General features: G+C 39.1%; 1 protein-coding gene across 3 annotated transcripts; it reads left to right on the top strand.

The window, feature by feature from the left end:
• Nucleotides 1-1,040: 1,040 nt before the first annotated feature.
• LOC103707103 (ADP-ribosylation factor 1) lies at nt 1,041-24,305 on the top strand. Of its 3 annotated transcripts, XM_008791472.6 has the most exons (8): nt 1,041-1,411; nt 1,506-1,544; nt 1,633-1,695; nt 3,199-3,217; nt 7,108-7,219; nt 18,584-18,631; nt 22,705-22,835; nt 23,838-24,305. In XM_008791472.6, exons 1-8 carry the CDS (start codon nt 1,309-1,311, stop codon nt 23,866-23,868), a joined length of 546 nt encoding a protein of 181 aa, XP_008789694.2. In that variant the 5' UTR covers nt 1,041-1,308; the 3' UTR covers nt 23,869-24,305. The 3 variants fall into 3 exon arrangements, with proteins under 3 accessions (XP_008789694.2, XP_089782301.1, XP_088563503.1); XM_089926175.1 differs by lacking the exon at nt 18,584-18,631; XM_088707377.2 differs by lacking the exon at nt 23,838-24,305 and having other exon boundaries at nt 22,705-22,839.
• Nucleotides 24,306-24,527: the final 222 nt, after the last annotated feature.

Raw genomic sequence — 24,527 nt, 5'->3', positions numbered from 1 at the left:
CTTACAATGTTGTAAAAATTCTATAAGATATAGAGGTTTCATAAGCCTCGCATTTTGTTCTAGATTGCAATGCATACCATTTATAAGATTTTAAGTATTTTGGATTGGACCGTGAAAATTTGAGACTAAATTATATAACTCTCCCAAACAATGTTGATAATAAAATGTCAAAAATTAGAAGTAATTGAAAAATATATATTTTATTTCTATGAGGTTCGACATATGTTGAAAGGCATCTAGGCCCTAACATGTAAATTTCTTGCTAGCATAGATTCTTGTTTAAACAATTTCTTAATCTAAAGCAATGTTATTTGCCAGCAGGATAATTAATTAATTAATATGGTACCATTAATATGGTAGGAAACAGAAACCCTACAAAAATAATATGGTACCATTAGCAAATAAAACAAGAAGAAAATTTTATAAAAAGTTATAATTAATTAATATATTGGCATGTATTGTTTTATTTTGTTTTTCATTGATTTACAACAGTAATTTGCGATTTTTTATGAACTGAAACTTGTCCTAATGATCACGTTGCTCTATTTAGCAACTAGAGATTTTAAATATAAAACTTGAGTAGTACATCCAAGAAAAATTTAAATTCTTCCAAACATTCAACAACCCCTCGAAGTTAGTGGTGTACACACACATATATATATATATATATATATATATATATATATATATATAGAAATAAGCGCAAAGCCAAGGTTCCGGGCTTGAGCGATCTATAGCCGGCCCCGTGGTGAGGACAGGGAGAGTGAGCAGCCCGGAGCATTTCAGGATCTTTTGTTTTCTGACTCTATTGAATGTATTTGTACCCGTGTTGTATGAAATGCCCATTTTTAACCAAAAAAAAAGGGGTGCGCAAAACAAATATTTACCCTTCTCCGCAAGAATCAGCCATTAGATTATGTAATAATTGCTTCGAGATTTGTGCAAGCGGATGGATGGATGAAGAGAGAGCGTTGACAACGGTGCAGGACGCGATCGAATGGTTCACGATAAATCATCCTTTCACGCGAAAGATACGACCCAAGCCCTCTCTTCCGGCAAGTCTCTCTTTTTCTCATCTTTTTTCCTTGGACACACCCCACCAGTCCAAACTCCAAAGGCCTCACCACCGACTCTCAAGAAGCGAAAACTGCGACTTGAGCAAGCAGATCCTGTTTCCATTCTTAGGGCTCTTTCTCTCTCTCTCTCTCTCTAACCCTTCTTGATCGCAGGGAATAGGATTTTGCTCCACCGATCTGCATTGGCCCTAGGGGACTCCGAGCCCTCGGATCCGATCTATCCGTCGCCGCCATGGGCATCCTCTTCACCCGGATGCTCTCTTCCCTCTTCGGCAACCGGGAGGCTCGGATCCTGGTCCTCGGCCTCGACAATGCCGGGAAAACCACCATCCTCTGTATCTCTCTCCACCACACCCCCTTTTTCTTTCCCGAATTCGTTCCTCGTTTTGGATCTGTGGGAGGACATTTATTTCGCTTTCTTTGTTTCAGATCGGCTTCAGATGGGGGAAGTAGTCTCCACGATCCCAAGTGCGTCTTCTCCCTCTCTCTTCCTTTAATTCTTGAGATTTCTGGTTTGCTAACCGCTGGGTTTTCTTTTCTCGTTGGTCGGATTCAGCGATCGGATTCAATGTGGAAACGGTGCAGTACAACAATATTAAGCTGCAAGTTTGGGATCTAGGTACGTCGATCTGCCCTTTCTTACTTTTTGTAGTTTTGCCCCTTTCCTTGATGATTCGATCGGGATTGAACTGTTTTATGAAGAATCTGGCATTGATTTACATGGTACTGGCCTACTGGCTTTGATGTGTCGAAGCTCAACGATGTTGTTGTAATGCTGATTTTTTGGTGATGTCTTTGTAGGAATGAATTTGGCATGAATTTTGTAGATTGACGGTATTTTGTTTGATTCTTTGGAGCTTAATCATGATACTGCAATGCTGATCGCTTTTGTTCATTTTATTGTTCGTTTTATCTCTTGTTTGTTTGTTTGATGGCCTAGCAAGTTGTAAGGATCTGAAATTTTGTATGTCTAATCAATGATATTAAGTAACTACAGGGGATGGAGAAGAGACCCCTCAATTTCAATTGTGAAATTGGCTTTCCATTTCTTGTAAAGGGTACCGGATAGGTTCCTAGATGGTTAACAGTTTCATAAAAGTAAGCCAACAAGGGTATCATTGTAGGGTGACTCCATTATGGTCAAAGTTAATAATAAAAATTAAAAGTGTCATGTTCCATTGTTGATATCTGAAGTTATTATGTTGAGTTGGAGAATATGAATATTCTGCTGGTGACTTAGTACCACATAACGTGAGGAGCGACGTTTGGATCCACGGAAATGGGGTAATAATCCAACATGTACAAGGCAACTGGGCCATAACCACTCATGTCATGCATCTGTTAAAATATCTTTGTATTAGAGTTATTGTATGTTTTGCGAATTGTGCAACTGATTAATCAGTGTAAAGCAAATGAGTAAACTTGAAAGTGACACTTTTCAAACTTTTGCTACAAACATCCTTCTTCTGAGAGACATAATAGTTTCGTAAGAAGAAATATTATCAACTAATAGATTTAGTTGAGCATAACAAACTTCATATTACCAATTCCAAAATGATTTCAAAGAGATATGATGAGCTTGATGGATATATTATTAAGAAAGCTTGGTTCTTTTGAAACTAGATTGTTTGAATCTTGATGAATTGTACCTATATCTCAGTGAAAAATCAAGAAATATATGTGTGTGTGTGTGTGTGTGTGTGTGATCAACTATAGTCCTCTATATTCAATGATTATATCTATTCTGGTCCTGTATAAGTAGAAAACCATAGCTGTTAGCCCATGTATCATCCGTGCCGGAGGTTTTTGAGTGGAAATGTATGCTACAGTACATACTGATGCTAGATCCACCAGAGAGGCCTATGCTATAGCAATCTTGTGATAAGTGTTGCATACTGATTGATTAAACGATAAATTTATACACTTTCAAGTCTGCAGGAATTATGGCCATGCGTGTGGTTTGAAACTGTTATAATGTATCAGGGTTTTTTTTCTCATAATTATTGAACCTTCGACTTATTGTTTTTAAGATCAATTTGTTGTTTGGGATGATTTATTTACTTTATCTGATACCTCTGCTAAATGCTATTTTTGACGTGAACTATATGGTTTGCTGAAACAGGTGGGCAGACAAGTATCAGGTATTTCATATCCTGCTTACTCAAATCTTCAAATAATGATGCTATATCGTGTCTGTGTTTTTCCCACATATTAACTTGCCATGAATGTAGCTTGGTCCTTATTCACCAAGTGTTCTTGTTTAGGGCAATTTCAGAGTGTATTTCAAGTTCTTCCATATATCTGCCCTAATATTCACAAAAATCGAATTTATATGCACTTCATCATTCAACATGCTATTCATGACTGGTTGCCAACCTAATGTCAAACCTCTGCTTTTTCTTAATTGGGCTTGGGACTGGCCTTGGTAGCTACATGTTAGTTTGTAGATATGAGAATATATTTTAAACTTTGGGGTACCCCTCTAATCCTCTATAGAGATAGAAACATGTTTTCTTTTAGTTTCAATAAGAACATGATCTGCAATCCTATGAATAATTTATAAGTAGAAATATTCTGACAGCACTAATGCTCAGTTATTCGGAATGGAAAGATTCTCAAAATGCCTGAGGAAACCATATACTGAAAACTTACAAGAGCATCCTATCCTATTAGACTGTTACAGACAGAAGACCTGGAGCTGTTAAAATCAATTGAGCTGTACACTTATAGCTGAAGAAACATGAGAACATTTCAAAGTGTAAAGCTGATTTCCCAAACATGTTGTCTTTATGAGTGCCCCACTGTGTTGATTGTTGACTCATGAAAGCTTGTAGACTCACACATTAGTGAGATCACTTTTATTGCTTGGAAAAGATTGGCTCAAGGGAAAATATCATGACCTTGTAGTTCTGTATAATTGTGGCTGTACTTCACATTAACAACTATGGTGAAGAGATTGCTTATGTAACCTTTTTGATGGTGTTTGATTTATTGGCTAAGTTAACCATCGCCTATGGTTGTTATTCTTAGAAGCTCTGGTTATATGAGTTGGGGTGTGTGTGTGTGTGCTGTGCGCTTTGAGGCAGGGAGAGAGAGAGAGAGAGGGGGGGGGGGGGGAGGAGGAGATTTTAATAGTCACAAATGATTAATGTCATAGGGAAGACCAAATTTTGGTTTTTCGGTTGTAAGTTCCTACCAGCTAACAGACTTTTTTATGGATGTCTATCTGTGTAGAAGATTGTATTACAAGTGTTTAGATAGTTCTGGAATATAGAGAAAGCATGACCAGGGACATTTGTTAAGTGATTCAGCCATGTTTTGTTCCAATCGTTCACTTCATTATGTGTTTATGGAGAAGAACTTACGCATGCAGTGATAAATAGAAGTCCATAATTTTGCTCCATGTAAAATCATGTCACCATAACTTTTTAACATAGATATGCCATTTCTGTTGTAGCCTTAAGAAAGTAAGTTTGGTATGTAAGGCATGAAGCCATCAATTGAACTGACACCATTTTTATTAGTAAAAAGAATAGGCAGATGCTTGGTTAAACACATTGGAATGAGTAGTCTGAGTAAGATTGTTTCCTGAGGCCATATAAAGATTATTTTTTATGCCTTTTGATTTGACAACTATAGAAGTTTGTAAATCAAAGAGTTAGCTAACTTGCTAAATTGACATTAATTAAATGAGATTATGAACTAGAATGAAAACCAACATGGTCTGTATGCAATGTCAAGTCCTAAAAGGCACAATGAAAGAAGTGACAGCCAACTATGAGTGATTGGTGACAATGGGTTGTGTGACAGACATTGCAATATCCTGTGATATGATTTTTCTTGCAGTGATGATCTTTTTAAAGTATATAAACTATGCGATACATATGTGATGCTCCTTTATAGGGAACCAAATTTGGAAAATGTACCTTCTTCATTCGAACTCATAGGTATCCACAATGACCTCCTCCAACCATATCTCCAGGTCAGCATCCCCTCCTCATCCTTTTTCCCTAATTTTGCTCGTATGCATGATTCGGGATAGAATCCGGACTCCGATTCGTGATAGCTCAACTCATGATTTCTATATGAATATGCTTTGAAATCACAGAAATCATGCTTCCAAGCCAGGTGCGCTAGATGGATTAGGCAATTTTGGCTTCTAAGCTAATGACCAAAAATGCCATTAGGTCTATTTATGGTTTGATGGGAATCATCATATTGAGGCATTATCTTATGGTGGATTATTTTTGAGTTTAGTATTGGATAATAGTGTTAGTTGCGTGCTGAAAAATCTCTTGTACAAATGTTGTATCAATATCATTGTTGATGAGAGGACTTGTTTATAATGGAGGTTGGGAACGGTGTTATCCAGATAATGGTTGTTGGAGTTTTTGGAAGATCCACTACATGTAATTCACATAAGAATTACCACCTTGTCAGTTCTCATGGTGCCTCACTTAGGGCCCACCTCCCAAACCATTGGGCGGCTTTTATATGCGGGCTGACCACCAAGTAGGTACCTAAGTGGTGTGCCTTGGCCTAGGTGTGGATTCCGATTGGTGCTGAAGCATCCTTGTTTCAAGTGTTACTGTGTTTTTATTTTTTTTCCTAAATTTGCATCAACTATTTCATCATCTCATAAAGTTGCTTGATTTGTCATCTCTCTCAAATAGTTCATCATTCTTTTGAAGGATTAGTATTGTTGCATTGTCTATAGGGAATATCTGTAATTTTACTAGTTAACATGTTACATTACACTAAAATGGATTCTTGGATTAATGTAAAAATGATTCTTTACCATTTTTATATTTTCTGATCTATCTTCTGATTTACTTCTAGTCTTCTATTTATAGTTTATCTATGGAATTTACTTTAATTATTAATACAATTTGCTTTGTGGTCTGCCTACATGTCTGTTTTTTGCCTAATCATATTGCAGTTTCCAAGCTGCCCGCATACCATAACCATCTTTTAAAACACTTGTCATGATTGTTGTTGAAAATGTACCCACAGCACCCTTGTGAAAGCTGAGTGGGATGCCATCGAAATTTGGGCTTAGTTGATATGGACAACTTAGTTAAAGATCAATAATTTGTGACTGTTTTTGTGGAAGACAAAACTGGTAGTTCCAACACAGTATTTATAGCTATTCAATCCTTGCGTTGAATCAGTCTATCCTCTGGTGGCATTTTATTAACAGCTTCAGTGCAATAATTCAGCATCCCTAGTTAGAGAGCGTACTTTTCTATGTCTTTTATTGATTAGAAAATGCAAATGCGTATGATATACTAAATACAAAATTGGATGGGCGATGAGAATCAAAAGCATATTGAATTAGTGAATTAACTCTGCTGAGGATGCTTATATAGGATCCGTTAGTGTAAAATTGAGTTATAGGAGAGGCAGCCTAACATTCTCTAGCTTCTCTAATATTCAGCTTTAAACTATACCTTTTAATAATAGGATAAAGTGGACATGTGCCTGTAGTGTCTAATTTGATTGTTATATATGAGGAATACTTTGAAGCGGCTTTATTGTCTGAGTAAATATGTTGCACGTTTTGGAAGGCTATTAGTTTAAGATGGAGAATAAAAGAGATGATGATAAAGGTGAAAATGTGGTAATTTGGGGAACTTAATAGTGAGTGTGATCGAATAACTGTAGGTGTGTCATTACTTCGTGACTAGTGAAAACCATTCAAGATGATTTGCATTTACATCATAGGCTAGACACAACCTTTGTGAGGAAGGGTGCTTGTTAAAGAGTTATAGAGAGGGGAGGCTGGTGAAATATTTGCATGCAAGTAGGAAGAATTTTGATGTACTTAAAAATGTCTAGTTACTCTTTTGTGAAGAAAATTGTTGGTTCTGTTATCTTTTATATAGTATAATTTTAAGAAACATAGACTTGTATGCTTGTAGAATGAGCCATTGGAAAAGCCCATTAATAACTACTTTTGTCTTTTCTTTTCTTTTCCTTTTGGTATGCGTGTCAATGTGTGGTGTGTGTGCATGCACGTGATCATATACAGGCCTTATTGGAGATGCTACTTTCCAAACACCCAAGCCATTATCTATGTTGTTGATTCAAGTGATACTGATAGACTGGTGACGGCTAAGGATGAATTTCATGCTATCCTAGAGGTATGCAGCATACAAAAGTTCGTTTCTTCATTTGTTCCATTGTACATTTTTGCAACAATACTATGCTATGAATGGAGAATGCTTTGAAGAATCTTACTTCATGAATATTTTATTTACATGATCTGTTATGATTATTCTTTGGCAGAATTTTCTTGTGTGTATATTTTATGAATTCTATATAAGAAAATATTTCTTGTAATGTCTTTATAATGACATTGGATGCTAATAAGGGCGTAAGGTACATTGAACTTGATCTCAAAGAAAATCAGATGGTTCGAAGAGAAAACCTTATGTGCGAATGAGTGACTAGAAAAGGCCTTCAATCAAAACCTTTCAATTGAGCTCCAGCCTCCACTAAGATGAACAAATAAGGAAGCCCTGCAATCGCTACTGCTTGAACTAAAAAAACAATGATGCCATTCATTATGAGTTCGGTTTAAATTTTACAAGATAATTATCTTGAAAATATATTTTTTTTTTGTAAATTCACCAAGCATGCTAAAATGTTATTTTATTGAAATTATGACAATGTAGTTTAATCGTGAATGATTTAGTGATTTGAACTAGCCTTGAACAAAGTTTGCTGCCTATGTGACCACTTGGTGGGTAAGCTAGGTCCATGCTTGGGCTACTTTGACAACTGTGGGGTGCATATCATGATACTTGTTATGTGCAAGGTTCATCATACTGGTGCATTGTCACGACCCCCGCCCTGATCCGGCGGGCCGCCGCGACGGTTCTAGGCTGCGGGTAGGCATAAGGCCACCAGCCACCGCGTAGAACCCTACTACCAATCAATCATCATAAATCCCATAAAATTTTGACATGATATATGCACAAAATGACCACTTTGTTCTATTTTTTAACCTGTCAGGAAATATCCACACATACAAAAATCTACCTGTCAGAGCAGCAATCACATAATCCTGTCACAAAATAAACCTGGATAATATAAATCAATACATTATCACAGGCACACCCCATCTGCATAAAAATCCGGTTTTCATTTCATTCATGGTCAAACCCATATCCACAACAGGATCTATGCCTATAACTGTACACCATACATACTGAGGATTTATAATACATCAAAATATATAAACCTCTACTCTACACTATACTATGCTATGGAGCGGCACAGATAGCAGGCAACCACTAATCCTGCTCCTCTCTATATATCAGCTGGCCTGCAACAAAAATATCAACTGGGGAGTGAGTATATAAATACTCAGTGAGTGGAGTGGAGAGTTATAGGCATAGATCCTGTTGTGGATATGGGTTTGACCATGAATGAAATGGGAACCGGATTTTTATGCAGATGGGGTATGCCTGTGATAATGTATTGATTTATATTGTCCAGGTTTATTTTGTGACAGGATTATGTGATTGCTGCTCTGACAGGTAGATTGTGGTATGTGTGGATATTTCCTGACAGGTTAAAAAATAGAACAAAGTGGTCATTTTGTGCATATATCATGCCAAAATTTTATGGGATTTATGATGATTGATTGGTAGTAGGGTTCTACGCGGTGGCTGGTGGCCTTATGCGTACCCGCACCCTAGGACCGTCGCGGCGGCCCACTGGATCAGGGCGGGGGTCGTGACAAAGCTTGGTATCAGAGCAAGGTTTAAGAAGAGTCCTGTCAGAGCAATTGGATAAGTTAGGATTAAGTATAGGATTATACTATGGAGCATAGGATTTTTTTTGTGCTATTTGCTGAGTCATTTACAATTTAGTAAAGCATTTTATGACTCAGTGTGTAGCGACCACCTCTCTCTTTGTTCCTTTTCAGAGATATATAAAGGATGCTTCCAAGGAGAGGACCCGCTAGTCCTGGAAAGAGGACGGAGCCAGATATAGAGCTTGATGCGGGTTCCGCACATGTTGAGCCCCAGAGAGAAAAATCTCCTCCTGCTGACAGACGGAGGGTTGATGATCAAGGAGAAGTAGGAAGTAGAGATGTACTGGTGGAGCAGTTACTGGAGGAGAATCAAGCTCTGAGGGAACAAATTGCTCGAGGGAAGCCTCCTGCCCCATCAATAATATTCATCCCACCTCTTGTACCTGTGCCGAGGAGTTTAGCCAGGCGGGCTCTAGATTATGAGGGGATTACTGTACAGGACTTTCTGAGGCTCAGAACCCCGGAGTTTAAGGGGGAAGAAGGTGAAGATCCTCAGAGATTCCTGGAGGAAACTGAAAAGATGATACGGAGACTGCCCTGTTCTGATGCAAGGGCAATAGAACTTGTAGGGCTCACAATGAAAGAAGATGCTTGGGACTGGTACCAGAGGCAAGTGGAGGACAGATTGTATAGTAGAATCCCCCAACTTGGGAAGAGTTCAGGCAAGCAGTGATGGATGAGTTTTTGTCTCCGGTTGAGAGGCAGAATCGGGCTCTTCAGTTTGAGAGGCTGAAGCAGATGCCCGAAATGAGCGTAGCTGAGTACGCTCGTGAGTTTACAAGATTAGAGAGGTATGCTCCTTACATCATCCCCACTGAAGCTGCCAGGATAGAAAGGTTCAGACGGGGTCTGATTTTCCCGCTTTATAATGCGGTATTGGCAGTAGAGGTCTCCACTTTGTCCAAGCTTATAGATAAAGCAAAACAGTGGGAGATCAGAAATAAAGAGGAAAGAGCTGAAAGAGAACAGAGAAAAATGAGTATGGGGAAAGGATAAAGCAGCAGAGGTAGATCTGAGGGAGCAAGTCTTCCGGAGGGTCTGACGGAGCAGTCTGTACGCTCAGCTCCACCTGCCCCACGTAAGAGGAAGTGGAGGAGAAGAGGTCAGTTACAGGATGCTTCTCTACCATCAGCACCTCGTCCTCCAGTTGCTATGGCCAGAACTGAATCCAGGTTTCAATCATGGCCAGTGTGTGACACATATGGGAGGCATCACCCTGGCAGATGCAGAATGGGCCAAAAAGTATGCTATAGATGTGGACAGCTGGGTCATTTTGCCAGAGAATACCTTCAGAGTGTCACCCAGCAGTTTGTGCCTTCAGCATTCTACCCTTCTGTTAGGGCTGTCAACGAGCCGAGCCGAGCTCTTGGGCTCGGCTCGGCTCGTTTCACAGAAGCTCAGGCTCGGGCTCGGTAACGAGCTCTATTTTGGGCTCGAGCTCGGGCTTGCTTGGCAAAGCAAAGGCTCGGGCTTGAGCTCGTAAAGCTCGTTTCAATTACGAGCTCTAGAACGAGCCCGAGCTCGGGCTCGTAATCGGGCTCGATAACAAGCTATTTTTCTCTATATGATTAGATTTTTATGAATTATGGTGCTGAAATAAGATTTTTCAGTGGAAGACTAGAGCTCGTTTGGGCTCGTGAGCTGCTCGGGCTCGAGCTCAGGCTTGGGCTCGAGTGTAAACGAGCCTCATATTGGGCTCGGGCTCGGGCTCGTTTGACTACCGAGCCCGAGCCCGAGCCGAGCTTTTACCGAGCCGAGCCCGAGCAGCTCGGCTCATTAACAGCCCTACCTTCTGTGCAGATGGACAGGCCTAGTAGTAGGGGGCCTGTAGGCAGAGGCAGAGGTCAGACACCAGCGTCACAGCAGAGTGCTGGACCATCACAGCCGTCAGCTCCAGTAGGCAGAGGGCAAGGAAGAGTGTTCACGGTAAATCCACAAGAGGCACATGCATCGAATGCAGCTGCGATAGGTATGCTCCTCATTGATAAGATTAAAGCTAGAGTGTTGTTTGATTCTGGAGCTACCCATTCATTTGTCTCCTTATTTTGCTAAAAAGTTAGCTAAGGATAAGATATTGATGCATATTCCCTTAGCTATTAGCACACCTGTAGGGGATAGTATAGAAGTGAGATATGTGTATTGGTAGAGGTAGAAGGTAAGACACTTCCAGTCGATTTGATTGAGTTGGCAGTGTTAGACTTTGATGTTATACTGGGCATGGATTGGTTATCAGACAATCGTGCCACCATTAACTGCCAAGAAAAGAGTGTTATCTTCAGACCCTTAGATGGGGGTGAATTTACACATCAAGGGGACAGGAGTGAGATCTCAATGAATTTGGTGTCTGCAGTGAAAACAAAGAGGCTGCTGAGAAAGGGATGTCAAGGCTATCTAGCTTATGTGGACACCCAGGTAGAGTCTGTGGATCTGCAACAGATTCCAGTTGTTAGGGAGTATCCAGATGTATTTTCAGGAGAATTACCAGGATCGCCACCTGATAGAGAAATTGAGTTCAGTATTGAACTTCTCCCTTGTACAAACCCTATTTCAATTGCTCCCTATCGTATAGCACCCACAGAGTTGAGAGAACTGAAGGTGCAATTGTAGGATCTGCTAGACAAGGGGTTTGTTAGGCCCAGTACATCATCATGGGGTGCTCCAGTTCTGTTTGTGAAGAAAAAGGATGGGTCACTGAGATTATGTATAGATTATAGACAGCTGAATAAAGTGACCATCAAAAACAGATACCCACTCCCCAGGATAGATGACCTGTTTGATCAATTACAGGGGGCTGAGTACTTCTCGAAGATTGATCTGCAGTCTGGGTATCATCAGCTGAAAATCAGAAAGGAAGATATATTGAAGACTGCATTCAGAATGAGATATGGGCACTATGAGTTTCTAGTGCTTCCATTTGGGCTGACAAATGCCCTAGCAGCATTTATGGACTTGATGAATAGGGTCTTTAAACCCTATCTTGACAGGTTTGTGATAGTCTTTATAGATGACATCCTCATATATTCTAAGAGTCAGGCTGATCATGAAGAGCATTTGAGGATAGCACTACAAACCTTGAGAGAACATTAATTGTATGCCAAACTTACCAAATGTGAGTTCTGGCTACAGGAAGTTGGATTCTTGGGACACAATATGTAAGGAAGGAATCAGGGTGGATCCCAAGAAGATGGAGGCAGTTATGGCTTGGCCGAGACCTACAAATGTAATAGAAATCAGGAGTTTTCTGGGTCTGGCTGGGTACTATAGGAAGTTTGTAAAGGATTTCTCAAAAATAGCTGCCCCATTTACAAAGCTGACTCGGAAGCAAGTTAAGTTCACTTGGATAGACTCTTGTGAACAGAGCTTCCAGAAGCTGAAGGATTGCCTCACATCAGCTCCAGTTTTGACTCTACCCACAGATAGAGGCGGGTTTGTAGTTTACTGTGATGCTTCCAGAGTGGGATTGGGATGTGTGTTAATGCAGAATGGCAAGGTGATTGCGTATGCATCCAGACAGCTGAGAAAGCATGAGGTAAACTATCCCACTCATGACTTGGAAATGGCTGCTGTCATATTTGCATTAAAGATATGGAGGCATTATTTATATGGTGAGAAATGTGAAATATATACTGATCACAAAAGCCTCCAATACATTCAACAGCAAAGAGATTTGAATCTCAGACAGAGGAGATGGATAGAGCTGTTGAAGGATTATGACTGCCAAATCCTGTATCATCCGGGCAAGGCTAATGTTGTAGCAGATGCATTGAGCCGGAAATCAATGGGCAGTTTATCTCACATCTCCGTCCAGAGGAGAGAGATAGTCAGAGATCTGACAGATTTATTTGGTTAGGGACTATCTTTTAGGGTATCAGAAGTTCGTCCTTTAATTGCACAGTTTCAGGTGAAACCGAGGTTAATAGATGAAATCAAGATTTCACAGGATTTAGATCCAATTCTTATGAAACTGAAAGGAGAAGTGCAATCAGGACAGATAGAAAGGTTTCAGATTGTGGATGAGATGTTGATGTGTAGCAGTAGGCTATGTGTGCCAAATGTGGAAGATTTGAGACAGAAGATTATGCATGAAGCACACAATACTTCCTATAGCATTCATCCTGGTTCCACCAAGATGTATCATGATATCAAAAGCATGTATTGGTGGAACGGATTAAAAAGGGATGTGGCCAAGTATGTGGCTTCTTGTTTGACTTGTCAGCAAGTGAAATTTGAACATCAGAAGCCAACAGGATTGTTGCAAGAGTTACCTTTGCCCGAGTGGAAATGGGAAAGGGTAACTATGGACTTTGTGGTCGGGCTGCCCAGAACACAAAAAGGATATGATTCCATCTGGGTGATTGTGGATAGATTGACAAAATCAGCCTATTTTCTACCGGTGAAGACCACATATTCAGTAGCTCAGTATGCCGAGATGTATGTGGATAGGATAGTGTCCTTGCATGGAGTGCCAGTTTCTATTATATCATATAGAGGTTCACAGTTTACCTCTAAATTTTGGCAAAAACTCCATGAGGCATTGGGGACTCAACTTGATTTCAGTACAGCATTTCATCCTCAAACAGATGGGCAGTCGGAGAGGACCATTCAGACCCTTGAGGATATGCTCAGAATGTGTGTACTGGATTTCAGAGGTAGCTGGGACAGGTACTTACCTTTAGTTGAGTTTGCATATAATAATAGCTATCACTCAACTATTGGTATGGTACCTTATGAGGCACTTTATGGGAGGAAATGTAGATCTTCCTTATGCTGGTCTGAGATTGGGAAGAAGCACCTAGAAGGACCAGATTTGATCAGAGAGACATCAGAAAAAGTGCCAATGATACGGGAAAGGTTGAGGACAGTGTTCAGTAAGTAGAAGAACTACTCAGATCTCAAAAGGAGAGATGTGCAATTTGGCATGGGGGATCATGTTTTTCTAAAGATCTCTCCTATGAAAGGGGCAATGAGGTTTGGAAAAAGAGGCAAGCTTAGTCCCAGATACATTGGCCCCTTTGAGATATTGGACAAGGTTGGCAATGTATCTTACAGATTAACACTGCCTCCAAACCTCAGCCATGTGCATCCAGTATTCTATATATCTATGCTCCGAAAGTATGTGCCGGATCCATCTCATGTGCTATCAGTGCAGGAAGTTACAGTAGAAGAAGACCTTTCTTATGAAGAACTTCCTGTAGCTATCCTTGATACTCAAACTAGGAAGTTGAGAAATAAAGAAATATGTATGGTGAAGGTACAATGGCACCGACACAATGTTGATGAGTGCACTTGGAAGTCGGAGCAGATTATGAAGAGCAGATACCCTCACCTCTTTGAGTAATCAGGTAATTTACTCTTTTAAATTCGAGGACGAATTTTATATAGCGGGGAGGATGTAATAACCCTAAATTTTTTTTTAGGAAAAAGAACAATAAAATAACCCTTAAATTGGTATGAGGGGTAATATTGAAAAGAATCAAAAGATATTGGCATAATTGTAGATGCAATGAAGTGGCAAAGGCAAAATAGGAATTTTAGTGTTTGATGTGACTTAAATAGGGGGTTTGGTGGCTGGCGGTGGATTTGAGCTGTGGCGGTGGAATCAAACAGAGAGGAAGAAAAAGAGAAGAGAAGGAGAAGAAGAAGGAAAAGGAGGAAAGCAAAGAGAAGAAGCAATTGAGGGGCAAAGGAGACCGGTTGTGCTGCCGGCTGAAAGGAAGAAAAAAGAAAAGAATGTGGTCTCTCTTCCTCGGTGCAAAGACTTCAATTTTTCTGAGGAAAAGAGGTAAGCAACCCATTCTATCAACTGTTTTAGAGATCTGAAGATGAAAAGGGGGTAAATAGGATCTTTAAAAGGAATCCAAAGTGAGGAGGTTGGGCTTCAACAAAGTTTTTCCGAGACTGCGGAAAAATTGTGTCGAAGTTCCAACTTCGGTGAATTATTTCGGGGGTCAATCGGCCTCCGATGATGATGTATCTTACTATTTTGGAAACCCCTATGAGTATAGAATGTTAGGTAAAAATTTCATAAAATTTGGAGTTTGGAAAGTGGATCAAATCCGGGATGAAGTAACCCGCTGTCAGTCCGGGTTACTGTTCATCCGAGATGAAGAAGGTGAGAAAAATGATGGGAGTCGCCTCAAAACGCGCCGGAGTAGTGAGTGGAGGTGGAGAGTACTATGCATATGAGACAGAATATAATCATGGCTCGCGATGAAATCTCAAGAGCATATGAATGGTGATCAATAATAAGATGAACATGAACTCAACATAAAGAATATGGAGTAAATCATCAATATCACCATAATCAATATCAACTCATCTGAAGCATATATGGAATAATCAAGTAAACATATATGCTACTCCTGAATATGCTCAACAGATCATAATGCTGGAATATACAAATCGGGTGTCAATATGCTGAGACATCGATAAACAGTTATCGGGAGATGGGTCTTACGCCCCAGACGAACCACAACAACTTCCTACTGTCATATGATACCACACCAATAATGTAAATGCTGGCCAGTATCCAAAACAGAAATTCATAGAAATCCGTGAGAATCACCTCACATCTGAATACTATTGGCACCTCGCGGGAATGCTACATCCATGGAAAGCCATACTGCACCTTGCGGGATTTTACTATGCCCGGCGGCAAGTAGATATATAAGTCGCAGGACCGGCCGATCCTACGTCTAGGGCCGTGTCCCCCTGGGAAGGGACTGGGCTCCGCCCACCTAGAAGGCTACTATGTGCACACAGGCCGATGTCTAATCCCATCGACTATAGGTGTCCTGTAGATACTGCCAAGCCATGTATAAATGCCATAATGCACCCTCCCAATACTCTACTAAAAAGGAGTATAATCAAGACTACCACTCACTTGACCACGACCCAATCATAAACTAACATCAGGGTTGGGAATGAGGGGTCAAGGGAGTGCAATGCAACTCAATATACCACTGAAAAGGCTCTACAAGTCTTTGAAATAGAGGAAATGAAATCAATTTACAAAAAAAGTCATTTCACTCGGGGCAGATTGGGGTCGACTCGAGCCTCAGCGGAGTCGGCTCGGGAGTCAGGAAAATTTTAGAAAAAGAAAGAATTCAATTTTTTATCGCACCTTACCCTAACAGCAATGGCCCAAGGTGTGAGTGAGATGCTCCTGCATCAAAATACACATAAATAGCAAGTTAATTAATAGAAAAAGGAAGATTTAGTGGGGGGAAGTTGAGTCAATTAAAGTTTTCTATGTTTATGATGGATACATAGATTATGAGTCCTTGATACAAGACTGAATGTATAATTAATGCATGTCACAGTTGGGCAAGAAGCTAGGAACAAGAGGAAGAAGATCCCTACCGCCTACTGTAGATCTTGGAGGTGTATCAAGATCGTCCCGGATTGGTAGGTGAGTGGGAGACGTACTTTGCACCATGAGCAGTCAACTGGAGTCGACTCCGGCGCGTTTTGAGGCGACTCCCATCATTTTTCTCACCTTCTTCATATCGGATGAACTGTAACCCGGACTGACAGCGAGTTACTTCATCCCAGATTTGATCCACTTTACAAACTCCAAATTTTATGAAATTTTTACCTAACATTCTACACTCATAGGGGTTTCCAAAATAGTAAGATACATCATCATCGGAGGCCGATTGACCCCCGAAATAATTCACTGAAGTTAGGACTTCGACACAGTTTTTCCGCAGTCTCGGAAAAACTTTGTTGAAACCCAACCTCCTCACTTTGGATTCCTTTTAAAGATCCTATTTACCCCCTTTTCATCTTCAGATCTCTAAAACAGTTGATAGAATGGGTTGCTTACCTCTTTTCCTCAGAAAAATTGAAGTCTTTGCACCGAGGAAGAGAGACCACACTCTTTTCTTTCTTCTTCCTTTCAGCCGGCAGCACAACCGGTCTCCTTTGCCCCTCAATTCCTTCTTCTCTCTGCTTTCCTCCTTTTCCTTCTTCTCCTTCTCTTCTTTTCTTTTTTTTCTTTCTTTCTTTTTTCTTCCTCTCTGTTTGATTCCACCGCCATAGCTCAAATCCACCACCAGCCACCAAACCCCCTATTTAAGTCACATCAAACACTAAAATCCCTATTTTTTCCTTACCACTTCATTGCATCTACAATTATGCCATTATCTTTTGATTCTTTCCAATATTACCCCTCATACCAATTTAAGGGTTATTTTATTGTTCTTTTTCCTTAAAAAAAAATTTAGGGTTATTACATGCATACCACCCTGTATCAGTGTATCGTACTGGTACTAAATTGAGACTTGGTATTTGGGGGGAGTGGGGTTACCGAGTCTCAGTACACCGAATCGACTCCACAACGGATGTACCAACACTGTATCAGCATGGTATTGGTGCCGGGTCTGGTATCAAAATGGCGAACCTTGGTCATCGGTGTTCATGGATGTCTATCTACATGGATGGGAGGAGCCTAACATCTTCGGATCACTTTGTAAGTTGATGAGAGGATCCTTGAGCCCAAACAGAAACGTGGTCTTGCTTTTAGGCACCAATATTGGAATGGTCACTAGATATTGGTAAAGGAGGTAATTTAAATGCAACACAAGCACATCCATTAGAAAATAGCAATTGATGTTACAACAGCATTCGTATCTTAGATTGCAATGGGGCCAAAGATGCTGCCCACACCTGTTCGTGTGACAGCTTATTAAGCTAATTTAACTTCATCATTATTGAGATATCAATTATTTCACACCCATTAAGTGCTTCTTAACCTGTCATCACAGTTAATTGATATGTCTTGTTGTAAAAAGTATATATTCTTGGTATCATAGAACCAAATTTAACCAGCAATGTCTTACGCAGCTCATTTACAATTTTTACTTTCTAGTTTTACTTTATTAATTAAATCGAACTATGTCCTCTACTCTCATATGGTTAAGACAGCATAAATGATAGGCTTTGATTGTTTACCACCGGTGAGGAGTTCAGATCAAGGATATTTGCAAGGAGAACATGTCTTTTTATTGTACATGTGCATAAAATTCTTTCTTGGATTTCAAATGATTGGTTAACTGTTAGCCAGTCATTTACTGATTATAGTAAATTAACTTATCATGATTAGCTGCATGTATCTTCATGTAAATGTTATACTTTAACGACTTGCATTGCAAATAACTCTGGATCTTCTTATTTTATGCTAATTTCTTCATGGTATTACAACTATACCAATCTTGATGTGTACAAAATCTTGTCATGGTGACTATTTGACAAGTTAGATAAAGTAAAACAAGATTCCCCTCAAAAAAAGATGAAGCCAAAAGGATACAACTTAATATTAATATACTTGAAATATTTCTGTACTTATAGTTTTGTGCCTATTCCCTTGCTGTATGTAAGATTACATCTAGGACTCAATTAATCTCTTTCCATCCAATTGTTGTTGATGTTGTTGTTGTTTTTATTTTTTGGGGCTCAGACTCTTTCCATTCATTTGTTTAGCAGTCAAATCTTTTGATATTCTAAGTTTAAGTTGACATGGATCAAGATTCAATAGTGCCTTTATATTCATAGACCATAATAATGCCCAAAATGAAGTCAACATACACCTTTAGAGGAGAGGATCAAAACAATTACACATTCTGTTCTTCCAACAGCTACAATGGCTAGAACAATTTAATTGCTTTATTTTTTCTGCCAGGAGGAAGAGCTAAAAGGTGCGATTGTCCTCGTATATGCAAACAAGCAGGTGATGAGAGTTATTCTACAATTCAATTTAGCCTCTAGAGCTCCCTTTTTGTAATTTTTGTTGTGCATGTGCGTGAATCATTATTTTAGTATTTCTTTTAATGAATTCATTTATTTTAAATTTTATTTTTTTGTTAAAGGAAATTTTGGGAGGTAGAGCATTATTTCGAGCATTGGAAGAAGTTGCATTGATATCTATCTTGTTTATAGAAGTTTTGCATATGCCCCTCAAAATTCACTTATTTGTGTATTCATCCTTCAAAACATAGAAAGTGAATACATGCCTCTTAAAAAGTTTGAAGTTTTCATCTATAACCTTTCCATCACACTACATTAATTTCATTTGTTGTAACTATAGTTTGGCTAGGTTAAAAGTCTATTCAACCTGTACCATGATTATTTTTTCCTTTGAATTTCGAGAGAGAGAGCCAATTTGTGAAGTTGGCATGACAGTCACAGTGGAAATTCTCACAAACGAGGTCCTAATTTTCTTAACTAGGTTACTTGAAGGGGCTCCACGGTGTGCTACATCTACATATGGTCTAAGGTTTATCAGATAAGAGTTATTGTGCAAAGTAGATGGACTAAAGAAAAGCAATGCTGATGCATGTCTAATGAAAATTAGACTGCCTAGGAATTATGGTTCATAAATGCTCCACCAAGACCCTTTTTTGACCTTGATTTATTTTACTAAGTATTGAAGAAATAAACGGAAGGAATTTCAAAATAAAGCAAGGTGAATGAAGTATGGAAGTGCTTGGAGATTTTTATGTCATTATTGCTTTTGGCCATGAGTCAAGCTAATCATCATGAGATAATAGTAAAGTTGTGTATGGTTAGACGACTAGCTCATAACGAGGCTTCTCATATAGAGTCAACTGTTGTGGGATGGTGAGGTTTGTGACAAAAGTATGAAATAAAATAAGTGGAAATAAGTGCATTTCAAGAATCCTATATTTGTGCCTCTAGAGGATATGTTGGTCAGTCCTTTACCAACTAAAACAGTATGGCATAAGCAGTAGATTCTTTTGGTTGGCATCGAGATTTGGAATTCGGCGGTACATGGCAGATTGGTCACTTCTCCATGCTATATATACATCCCTGTGTTTACTCATGGTTTATTGATGTCACCGTATGCGGTATGGTATGCCCTCGATATGCCTCGATACAGGGAATATCGTATAGCATGCTTGATTTTTCAACCCTTGATTGGTACAAAAATGTTTAGTGGAGGTGCTTATATGGAACAAGGCTTAACTTTTTGTGGGTTTAAAAAGAGAATCCCTCGAAAAAGATGGAAGTTATGACAAGGGTCTTTGAAGCTTGTGTTGATGGATTATTTGGCACTTTAATGCGACAAGAAAAATGCTACAAAAAGCCGAATGAGCTGAAGGAGAGACTTTGAGGAGAGGGATGCTGTGATGCTCCATAACTAGAAGCAGCATTACCATGCTATATTATTGTATTTCCATGCTTGTTCTTTTTGTTTGGATGTTCACATAATTGTATCTCTCTTCTTTTTCTTAACCTCTACAATACATGATGAAAAAAATGGCACATAGTTTTGCTTCCTTGAACACAGATCCTGATATGTGGAGTCATGTCCCCTACGCTTCATAGCAGTTTCTTCTATAATTCAAGTTTTGTTAGTTGTCTGTTTCACATAGTTCTGCCTTAGTTTGTGCTAGACCTATGCATCCTCTATGCTACGCTAGGTTCAGCAAGGCCTGGACAAGGTATCAAGGGTCTAGGTCTTAGCCCAAACATTGCTCGGGCTTGCCCCGGGCCTAAATTTTTCAGCCTGAGCCAAGCCCATCATTTAGGACCAAAGCTGATACATGGGCCAAATCTATCACCAGGGACACTTGCCACGGTGATCTTGCAAGAGGTAGGAGGGGTGGGGAGGAGAGGGAATGACCATGGATAAGATTTTGTTGGCAAGGAAGAGAGGGGGCAGATGGCTGGAGGGGGGGGGGAGAGAGAGAGAGAGAGAGAGAGAGGAGGCTGAGGAGATGGTGGAGGCAGCTTAACTTTGACAGCAAAAGGTAGGGAGCAGACTGGAGGAGAGGCGGTGACTATGGTTGCTAGGGGGATGGCTAGGGGGTACAAAAGGGAGAGAGGGGGAGAGAGAGGTGGTGGAGGCCAAGGAGAAGGTGGAGACCGCTTAACTTCGATGGTAAGAGGTAGAGAGGTGGGAACCAAGGGAGTGAGGAAGAGGAAGGGGAGGAGTGGGGCGCTGCTGTGGCCGTCACCATGGTTGCTGCCATGGTTGAAGGAGATCAGTTGGGAAGGTGGCAGCAGCTAGAGAAGAATATGGGGAAGGTTGAGCATGGTTTAAACCTTAGGGTTCTTTGATCCCATTTTTCTTGTATTTTTAATTCAATATTCATTTGTTTCAATTTATAATATGAATAAAGTGTATAGAATATGAATTATATATTGTATATGTATGTTGGTCCATGCCGGGCCTCGTTAAAAAATGTCAAGCCCAAGCCCAATATTCCTTCAAGCCTTAAAAACTAAACCTTAAAAAATGTCGGGCCTAAAACCTCAGCCCAAGCTCGACAAAAATTAAATGGGGCCTAGCTGGCGGTTCTAGATTTGCTCAAGTCTAAGTTTATACTGAGGTTTGATAGCTCAATTTTGGTTCCGATTTTAGTCGAGTGTGAAGTTTCAGATTTAGTAGTTTTGGCGGTTTTCGGAATCTCACTCCAAGTTTGAGTTTTGGTAAAAGAATCTAGAAAAATATTAAAAATTAAAAGACGGAGAAATTAGAAAAAAACAAGAAAAATTACTGGACAACAACTGTAAGTATTTTGTGTTATATAGGTTCTACATCAGTGTTGTTTCAACAATTTTAGGCTAAAGTTAATATTGCATATAAGTGAAATTAAGTATATGAGTATCTATGTGTACACATAGATATACACATGTTTGTGTGTGTGTGTGAGTTACTCTTTAAGCTTCGATTCCAAAATTTATCGTTGTTTTGGTAGGACTCACAATTATACTGAGTTTGTGCATTTTTTTCTCATATTTTTGAGATTAAGTCACTATTAATAAACTACACGTGTATGTAGAATGTCTTATATCTAGATGTTCACACTAATCTTTATAATTTATTGTAATAAAGGTTTCCCAGAAGGTTTTTGCTATGGAGGCTTAAATTTATTATCTATCTCCGCTTTTAACACTAGAAAATGAAAGAAAATCCATTAAATGGATGCTGTATAGTCTACGTGCTTAATTAAGTAAAGGAAATGACCTGAAATCATTGTAAACATTGAAATAAGACTTACGAAATGCATCTATAGCTGGTTTTTGCATGTTTCAGCTAAAACCACTGAAACTGGCCAGTCTTGGCTGGGACTGACCAGAACTATGAAATTGACTGAAACTTGAAATTGTGTGTTAGTGTGATTTATTCTCGGCTAAAACAAATCAGTTTTAACTGAAACTTGAAATGTTGGTTTACAACTAGTTTGGGAAATCAATAGTTATGTCTTGTCGTCATCTTCATGACTCTCTTTTCTGATATCTATATCTTACTTTTTGGGTTTACCACTTTATAAGCAGTTGTCTCATACAACCATGATCTCTTTCTTGATAGAAAATCCATTCTAGTGACTGCTTGTTTGCTCCGATTTTCTCTTTCCTTGTTTTTTTTCTTTTTGTTGCTTGCCAATTGGATGTTCCTTCAGTATCTGAGTGCATATTTCATCTTGCTGTCTCTTTGTGAACACAGTTAGCTATGCTTTTGCTCTGTTAAGTTTTTACACCTTTGATATAATCAATGTTTTGCTTGCTTTGATTGCCGTAGTCATACCTCACAATATAGTTTTTTAAGTGTGTGCACCTCACTATTCTAGTTTTTTACCATGGCCTGTATGTTGTTGAGTAGGATAAAACACCTCTATACTTAGGTCTTGTAGCTATTTGGTCATGGGATACCTTATTTAATCAGATTAAGGCAGTACTTTATAAGACTCTTCCCATGTTGCCTCTATCGTCTACTTGGAGAAAATCTTAGCATCTTGGTGATTCAGTGGTATACTTATTTGTGTTCCTGTGCAGGATCTCCCAGGTGCACTTGATGATGCTGCAATAACCGAAGCCTTGGAACTTCATAAGATAAAAAACCGTCAATGGGCCATCTTTAAAACTTCTGCTATAAAAGGAGAAGGGCTATTTGAAGGATTAGATTGGTAAGCTTAATTGACCATTTCAGTTCACAGCTAATTAATGAAGTAAAAGATGAAGAGGATAATGTCTAGTCACTTGATCTGGTAATTTGTTTCCTCTTCTGCTAGGTGGCTGTAATTTATTTGAAGAAATCAAAATGCACATTACCAGAACAGAGAAACTAAGTGCTGTAGCTTCTTTAAAGAAATTGAAAGGTGCAAAACTAGTAAAGTGAACTTTTAAAGAAGTGCCTGACTAGTTCTAATCAATGATATTGGCCATGCTTAGCAGATGCCTCCTTTATGACTAGTTAATAGTGTCTAACATGGTCCAGCATGAAGATCCAAGACATAGTCGGTTTGTAAAGGCTTTTACTACGACAAAGTAACCTTATCTATTAGCTGTTGTAATCTTATTAAAACTTATCAAGGAAGACTTGGATTTTCATATTCATCATCTTATACCTGGCTTCCGCTCTGTGCTGAACTACATGTGACCATAAAGCTGCCCTCGCAGAAATAATTTTCAACTGCAGAGGGTTTGAACTTCATTAATTTTTGTGTAGATGGTGAAGAAATTAGTGCATGGGTATATCATGCAGATAGCAAAGTAGAAGAGATGTGCAGTAAGAAACATAGCTGTATGGTTAATATTCACCTGTCTTGCAGCTTGTGGTAAAAAATTGCATGACAAGTAACATGAATTGGTACTTATTCCTTAGATGAGTCACGGAGTGATTGAACTTGACAAACTCCATAATTTCATTTTTCAGCCAGCATTTTGTGTCCATTACTTCTATCCATTTGGATTTTCGAAGTGCAATGTCATAGATCTTTATCCCATCTGATGATTTGATGGCTGAACTATTCTAACATTAGCCAAGAGACATGTTCTCTTGTAGGCTATTACTTAGATATAATTAATTTTGTTTCCCATAGGGATGCTTAGTGAAAGTTGATTTAGAAACAAGATGGAAATTCCATGACATGCTAAAGCTTAGTGGAAAGTGATGTTCATTGATGCAGGCTCAGTAACACGCTCAAGTCTGGAAGCTAATTTGTGGAGTACAAGGTACATTTCTCTCAGGTCTAAAAGAGAGGATGAAGGGCTTGCAGATCTTGGGGAAGGATCGATGATCTTGGTTTTTCATGCCATGATGGTAAAATTTTTCTGACGTCTTTCTTATAGCCCGAGAGGTTTCCTCACACAGGTTTACTTGTGAAATTGTAGTTAAGGAATTGGAATATATATCATTCTGTTTGACATTAGGAACTTTCAGCAGCCTTATAATTGGTGGAGCAAATATTGTTTGAGGGTATAAAATTATTTTACATCCTTTCAAGATTGCAATTGATCATTAGTTATAAATGTTTTAGTTATCTATCTCACAGACAGACGAGGTGATTCTTTTTCTTAATTAGTGTCTCCGGACATTTGTCGTTTTAAGAGAACCCTATTGGGTATATATTATTTATTCTTTGCCATTTCAGAAAGGTCTGCTAATTATTGATGCCTTGCATGACATAGATGAGCAATGGGAAATACAAAATGTGCAATCATTACATAAGATGGGCATCACTGTGATCGCTTTTGAGACAGCTATTAATTCATCCAAGAGAGTGGCAAGTATAGTTTTTTTTTTTAATTATTATTATTTTTATTCTTTTATCTTCATGTGCTATCTGAACGTGCATTCGAACCATATAGAAGGGAAT

The sequence above is a fragment of the Phoenix dactylifera genome, chromosome 11 (assembly GCF_051530095.1).
Source record: "Phoenix dactylifera cultivar Ajwa chromosome 11, Ajwa_hap1_PhDact_Kaust_v1.1, whole genome shotgun sequence".
Taxonomy (NCBI): Eukaryota; Viridiplantae; Streptophyta; class Magnoliopsida; order Arecales; family Arecaceae; genus Phoenix; species Phoenix dactylifera.
This window is presented reverse-complemented; position numbering and strand designations above follow the sequence as displayed.